This window comes from Belonocnema kinseyi, chromosome 5, assembly GCF_010883055.1.
Source record: "Belonocnema kinseyi isolate 2016_QV_RU_SX_M_011 chromosome 5, B_treatae_v1, whole genome shotgun sequence".
NCBI lineage: Eukaryota > Metazoa > Arthropoda > Insecta > Hymenoptera > Cynipidae > Belonocnema > Belonocnema kinseyi.
The window spans coordinates 147,160,595-147,168,573 of record NC_046661.1 but is presented as its reverse complement, the minus strand read 5'-3'; the positions used below and the strand labels follow the sequence as shown (position 1 = coordinate 147,168,573).

Genomic DNA, 7,979 nt, shown 5'->3' with positions numbered 1-7,979 from the left:
AATCAAAAAATTCTGTTTTGAAAAAAAAACATTTCTACAATTTGTGTTCGTTTTTTAAAGATTTTTTAATGCAACTAAACTAGTTTAAAATGTTTTTATCTGAACTCTTCTACTGCCGCCAGTTAGTTACTGGCAATATTCAATAATAATTTTATTATTATTAGCATTTATTACTAGCAGAAAATTCCGTATCAGAAACAATTTAAGAAAATAATCTATTTAAAAATTACTTTGCTAATTTTTAATTTTTGCAGAGTGAACGATTTCTTTGAATTTGCACGACAAATTTTTTAGTGCAAGGTTCACTTTTAGTTGAATCTAAAGATTAAAAATTGTATAACACTATCTTCATTTATAGCAAAATACTGCTTAGTGTAATTAAATTTGAATTAAAATAAAGAACAAAGTTCTTGATCTTGACATATAATCAGTCACTTTTCTTTTATTTACCTACAATTTTTATAGTTTAAAATAAATATTTTTGGCTCAAAGAGAATTTAATGCAACCAAAATAGTCATAAAAAATTACCCTTTTAATTAATTATTTTTTTATGTTTCGTTAGAATTTTATTGCATTTTTAAAATTTTGTGAAAAAAAAGAAACAATAATAAAGCATAAAGTAGACGTTCCTCGCTATTGGCTTTGTTTATTTATCATAATTATCTCAAATAATATTGTATCAAAAGATGAGGCAGAAGAACCAAGTTTAATTTATAATTTGGCCTTCTTTTTTTAATTTAAACTGGATCTCCTAAAAAATTGTGCAGCTTTACCATTTAAAATTGTAATAATAACACATTTTTCCCGAATTTTTTAAAAAGATTGTATGACCTTTGAACTTTTTTTTACAAGATAGACATAACTGACTAATCAGGGTTAGTTCATCCCTCCATGCTGATAGCAGATTTATCAAATTACTAATCTATCAACTACAAATAATTTTCTTTTAACTTTTTTTTTTTTAATAATATTCATTTAGGTTACAAATTTCAAATTTGGCATATATGTATATGCATACATTTTTAAAATTAGGGGCAGCTTACCACTTAATAAGGATGTCTGGTGGTAAGAGAATCATCCATTCAAAAATGTATGATGCACCGAAAACTTGAACTAAGCGGCGTATTATTTTCGCGATTTTTTACGTTGAAGTCCAAGAAGGAATTGCAATTAGGTATGCCTACACGGAAAAAATGAGTTGTCGAAAATTTACTCGACTGTTCAAACCTTTAGGATAGGCTACAAATTTCTAAAAAATACGTACAAAAGTTATTGTAAGGTACAAGAAATTCTTCGAAATAATTAAAAGAGTCCGCGAATTATTCCATGACTCCATGTCAGTCATTCAGATTGAAAACAAAATTTAATATTTTGAGTATGTCAGTTTTCCTTACATAGTTTTGAATTTAACAAATATAACATTATTGTTTAGTAAAAGAACGTTTCAAAGTGAATGTTTTCAACAGTTTTCTATTTTTTATAGCGAAAAATAAAAAATAAAAATTTTGAAATTAAAACCAACTGTTTTGGATCAACATTTTATTGGTTGAAGTTTCTTCTCTTTGGTTGAAAATTTAACTATTTTATTGAAAATTTTTCTTTTAGATGTTTTTGTTTTATTTTTGGAAAATTACATGATTTCTTGAAAATTTGCCCTTTTTGGTTGCTATCTCGGTTGACTTAATAAACTATTTTTGTAAAAATAATTTTTTTTTTGGTTTAAAAATTGATTTACTGAAAATTTAATTTTTCATTTGGGAGCAAATTCATGTGTTTTATTGAAAATGTGTCTCTTTTGGCTGAAAAATCATTTTTTTGGTTGAAAATTTAAATAATTTAAACAAAATTTGTGGCACTTTGTGTAAAGATTAATTTTTGTATTTGAATATTCAACTGTGTTTGAAAATATACTTTTCAGTTGAAAAATCATCTTTTTTTGTTCAAAATTCATTAGTTATGGTTGAAATTGAAGTATTTTGTTCAAATCTCCTTTTTTTGGTTCGATTTTTTTAAACTGGAAATTAAACTATTTCATTTATAGTCACACTTTTTTTTTAGTTGCAAATTCATTTCTTTCGAGGAAAATTTAACTATTTTATTGCAATTTTTCTGTTTGAAAATTAATTTTGGAACTTCAAAATTGATTATTTTATTTAAAATTTGTATTTTTGTTTAAATTCACCTGTAAATTCACTTCTTTCTTAAAAACTAATTTTTCGGTGAAAAAATAATTTTTTTAAAGAGAAAATTTAAATATTTTATATGGGGCTGAAAATGTTTACTTTTTCAGTTCAAAAAGAAATTATTTTGTTAAAAATTGATCTATATGGTTGAAAATTAATTTTTTTATCTGAAAATTTTACTGATCAATTTTTGGTTAAAAATTTATATTTTAAGTTGAAAATTTAACAGTTTTGATGAAAATTCGAATTCTTTTAGTACAAAATTTGACTTTTTTTAGCAAGAAATTTAAATATTTAATTGTAAATTTATGTATTTTGTTGAAAAATTAAAAAATATTAAATATTATTAAATTATTAAATTTTTTCATATTAAATTAAATGACTTACTCTTTTGCTTTATTTTACAAATGAACTATAAACTTTTATTAATAATTTGCTTTAAAAAGTTATTTTTGATTTCTTAAATTTAAATTTTTGCAGAACTCGTAATTTTTGCCAATTCGCAAGAACTTTCTCATAGAGATTATCTTTTTAGTGATTAACTTTATTGTTTGGTTGCAAATTTAACTATTTTCTCAAAGAGGCAACTTTTTTGTTTAAAATTAATATTTTTTTGTTGATAAGTCTACTAAAATTTTTTGGATAAAAACTATTTTTTCTGTAAATTTGACTTTTTAATTTAAAAGTTCATCTTTTTCAGTATGAATTAATGCATCTTTCTGGAGAAAAATGCAACTGTTTTGTTGAAAATTAAACTATTCTCTAGAGCTTGCCTTTTTTATTTTAAAAACTATTTCGTTGAAGATTCAACAATTCTGTTGAAAAGTCATACTTTTTGGTTGAAAATTCTGCTGTTTTGTTGAAAATTTCACTACTTCATAGAAAATCACTTTTTGCTTGAATTTAATATTTTGTTGTTGAAAAGAGAACTGAAGAACTGAAATCTTTTCCGGGTAAAAATTCAACTTAAAAAAATTTTAATTAAAAATCTATCTGTTTCAAGAGAAAATGTATCTTTCTTGGATAAAAATACAACTGTGTTGTTAAAAATTAAAACATTTGATCAAAAGTCATACTTTTTGCTAAAAGAATATACTTTTTTGTTAAAAATTCAACTATTTTGTAGCAAATTTACTTTCTGTTTTAATTTTATATTTTGGTATTGAAAAACCTTTTCTGGATGAAAGTACAACTTTCAAAAAAATTCGTTTTTTATTAAAAATTCATCTATTTTAGTAGAAATATAATTTTTTTATGAAAATTAAACTTTTTGGTTAAAAATTATTTTTCTTTGCTTAAGTATTTAGCTATTGTATTTAAAAAATTTAGTTGAATTACTTTGTTAAGAAATCATTTTGTTTTTTGAAGATTTATATTTTTAGTTGAAAAATAATCTCTTTTTCTGAAAATTTAAAATTATTTTTTTGATCGAAGGCTTATGTTTTTGGTTGAAAATATATCTGCTTAGTCGAAAACCCTTTTTTTTTAAATTTAAAATTAATTTTTAAACCGAAAATCTAACTTTCCTATTTTTTAAGATTTATCTGTTTGAGTTAAAAATTCTCCTTTTCTAGTAAAAAAATAATCTTCTTGATTTGAAATATCAGGTTCGTTGAGTAAAAATGCATCAATTTCGTAAAAAATTATTTTTTGCTGATATGTCATATTTTTTATTGCAAATTCAATGTTTGTAGAGAAAATTCGTCTGTTTGGTTTTAAAATTCTTTTTTAGTACAAATTTCATCTTTTTTAATTGAAATATAAAATATGACACCTTTTTCTTGGGAACTTGTCTTTTTAGATGAAAAATTGAACTACTATGTTAAAAATTTAATTATTTAGTGTGAAAATTCCAGTATTTTGTTAAAAGGTCATCTTTTATAATAGAAAAGACATTTTTTGTTTAAAATGAATTAATAAATTTGTATTTTAAATACCGTTTTATTCCGGTTATAAAAGATTTTACGTTTAAAATATTGCAAGATTAAAATACTGGAATTTGAATATTAATTATCAAGGAAAATGAAAAATTAGGCAAGGAAAAATCAGAGAGAATTTTGAAAATAAAATTCTCGGACACGCTGCATAATTCTACTAGCTATTGGAAATGATCAAACTGCGATAGGCCACATGGTGACAAAAATCCGAACTAGAAAGAATAGGCACAATTTTAAAGATGAATTTTAATTTGTGCTTAAAAGTGTTTTTACGATTTTTTTGTTGAGTTTTCAATTATTTATTGGATACTAAAAATCAGTCTTTATAAAAAAACGGCTTTTAGATGGAATTTACATTTTATATAGTGAAAAAAACACATTTTTTGACAAATATTTTTCTCAAAAACAAAAACAATCATTGCACTATTTAATGTGATTTTCAACAGATTATAAACTTAAATGAACTTATTTTGAAGCAACAAAATGAATTGAAAGTAGATTTTTAATAATTTATGCATGAAATATTTACTATTTAAAAATCTGATCTAAGACTTAAGTTAGAATTCGTATTTTAATTCAAATAGTCTATTATTCATATTCTTAAAAATCGCACCTGCTCTTTCTAGTTCAACTTATCGACACCAGATGGCAAAATGGTCAACCGCCATTCCTAATAACTGGGAAAAAATTTCTAGAAACTAAAAATTACGTACAGTAAGAGGGTGTGGGGTAGAATTTGTTTGTCACGGTTTGTAACGTAATTTAAGTACGGCCCCCAAAAATAAAAGTTTGAAAAATAAATGTGGATCCTACCTTATGCGAGATCCTCTGCAAAAGTGATGATATCTGCGTGAGTATTGAGGTCTTGTAGCTCTTCCTTGCACTTCCCAAAAATTTGTCTTTGTCAGCCAGCACAAAGTTGATATTAACATTCACAGGAATACTGGTCGAGAATTCGTTACTTGTATTCGTCTTGCTTTCCGACCTATTCAATCCCGGCGTAACAAATTCCGTCTGCTTCTGCAAATACTCCGTCAGGTCATATATGCTAATTTTTCTTTCTTGAAAGCGGTCCTTGTCCCAAGTTTGCACCATCAAAACTCCCTTCTCTCCGCTCTTCAGCATCACAACATGATCAATCGCATTTTTCAGACAATAATCCATAACTTCCTCAGCGGTGGAAAGATCTAAGAAAGTGACCCGAAAATCTAATGCATAGAGTTCCCGCAGAACTTCAGCCATTTCTTTTTCTCGTTTGGGAATGCCACCAACGCAGCAAACAACAATGGCGAATTTACCCTCGACCCGCGATTCCTGATTATTACCCAATTCATCTGCAAGGGATATTAATTTGTCGAGGGAAATGCGGATGCCAACTCCGGATTGCTTTAATTCCTTGCTGGCCAATGGTGTACATTTTAGGACTTGCCGGATAGACATCAGAAGTTTGTCATATCGTCCACCGGCGGCAATTACATCTTGCCCTCCTTTCCTCCTACGCTTTGACTCACGGGTTATTATTTGATAAATTATTCCACTATGTTGCTCGATATTGTGAACGAGAAGAGGAACGACTGTTATCGGCCACTGAAAAATAAATGATTTTCCAAGTTTTTTCCACGTACCTCAAGATTGATCCGAGTATTGGGATCTGAAGTCTTGGGTGCGCCACTGTCGCGAAGTCGTGAAACCAGGTATAGAATTCTCAAGTTGAATTTTAAATTGGGCTTAAAAATAATTTGACCATTGTTTTTACTAGTTTAAAACAATAAATGAATATAAATTATAAAGATTTATCAGAAACTAAGTGTTCTATATAGAATTTTTATCATATTAAGTGAAAAAACACACTTCCTGTTCAAACTGTTTTTGCAAAGAAAATAATGATTTTACTACGTCATATAAGTTTCGACATGCCATAAGCTAAAATGAACTTTAGTTAATTCATATAGAAAAATACCTGGTTCAAAATATGCAAAAAAATATTAATTATAGACGTTCCGAAATGAAATACGAATTCTAACCCTACTTTTAGGATATAATTTTTTAAATAGTAAATATTTCATGTATAAATTAATAAAAAGAGAAATTTAAATTCAGTTTTATGTCAACGTAAATTAATTGAATCTAATAATGTGTTGAAACATGTGTAATGCACTAAAATATTAGTTTTATTTTACAAAAACAGTTTCATCATAAACAGTTTTTATCATAAAACGTGTTTTTTTTTGCTGTATACGATGAAAATTCCACATGTATCACTTAGTTTCCGATAAATCTTCATTTTTTTCGTCTACTTGTCATTTTAAACCATGCAGAACAATAAAAAAAATGTTTTTTAAGCACAAAATAAAATGCATCTTAAAAATCTACCTGGTTTCGCGAGTTCACATTTTGGCCGCATTGTAAAAATAGATGGCGTATTACAGCTCAGCAGATCCCAATAATTGTTTACGGAACGGAACCATTCAAGTGTTTCGTATTTTTTAAACAATCGATTAGAAATATGTATAAAATTTCGCAAGATTATTATAAACGATGCTCTTTTTCACTCTGTGTAAATGTCTTCATGTGTAAGAATAGTACTATTCATATGGATAATACAAGAACCGTTTTTTTAATTTCTGAAAATAAAGTTTTTGACGAATAAAGAATCTCTTAAATTTCACCAAAATAGGGAAATATATTCTCTTGTGTGAAATTAATTTAAACACAATATAAAACTCAATTTAAAAAGGCTCCAGATTCCTAACATTTCCAGTAAAAATATTGCATTTTTAACAAGATGGATCAATAATCAAACAAATAATTAAATTTTTAGATAAAAAATATGAAATTTTAACCAAATCGTTGAATTTTCTATAAAACAAAGATATATCTTCAAATAAAAGTGGAATTGTTCAATTTTCAGTTCAAAAAATTTATTTTCAACCGAAAACGAAAATAAATAAATTATCAACAAACTAGTTAAAATTCCAATCAAAGCAAAGCCATGAAATTTAAACTAAAATTATAAACCTTCAACTTAAATAAAAGAATTTTTAATAACAAAAAAATGTATTTTTAACACAATGGTTACTTTTACAACTAGAAAAGTTCAATTCTAAATAGTAAGTTGAATTTGTGAATAAAAAGATGAATTTTTAAAAAAGATGAATCTTCAACTGAAATAGTTGAATTTTCTACCAAGAAGATGAATTTTTTATCGGAAAAGAGAAACGTTTAACAATCTACAATTAAAAAAATTAATTTTTAACTAAAATGATGAATTTTAAACCACAGAGACCAATTTTTAATTAAAATGATAATCCTCCAGCCAATAATAAGGATTTCTAACAAAAGCGTTCAACTTTCAACCAAATAGTTTCAGTTTCAACTGTAGAAAAATGAATTTTTAACTGAAATTGTGAATTTTTAACTGAAATAGTGGAATTTTTTACCAAGAAGACTAATTTTCTATTGGAAAAGAGAAATTTTAACAAAATAAAATAAATTTTCAATTTAAAAAGATAATTTTTTACCAAAAATAGAATAGGTAAGTTTACAGTTAAAAAAATTAATTTTCAGCTAAAATGATGAATTTGGTATAAAATTAAATTATATATTTGAAAATTCATTCTTTTGGTTGAAAATTGAACTGTTTCGATAGAAAATTTGGTTTGAAAAAATAAACGAATAATTTAAAAAATTAATTTCGTGTTTTACAATTTTTTAAAAATTTATAGTGCCTGATGGAAAATTTCACTACATTGTTGAAAATTCGTTTTTTTTTTGTAGAAAATTAATCTTCTTTTTTGAAAATTCACCTTCTTGATTGTGAATTCAACTATTTTGTTAAAAATTTGTCTTTTTGAGTTC

General features: G+C 25.4%; 1 protein-coding gene across 1 annotated transcript in view; it reads right to left on the bottom strand.

Annotated features, from left to right (window-relative positions):
• LOC117173948 (eIF-2-alpha kinase GCN2) overlaps nucleotides 1-7,979 on the bottom strand; it is a 94,996-nt gene that overhangs the window by 19,646 nt on the left and 67,371 nt on the right. The window contains exon 11 of the mRNA XM_033362595.1: nucleotides 4,935-5,708. Coding sequence (XP_033218486.1) covers nucleotides 4,935-5,708 — 774 coding nt within the window. The remainder of the gene's footprint in view (nucleotides 1-4,934; nucleotides 5,709-7,979) is intronic.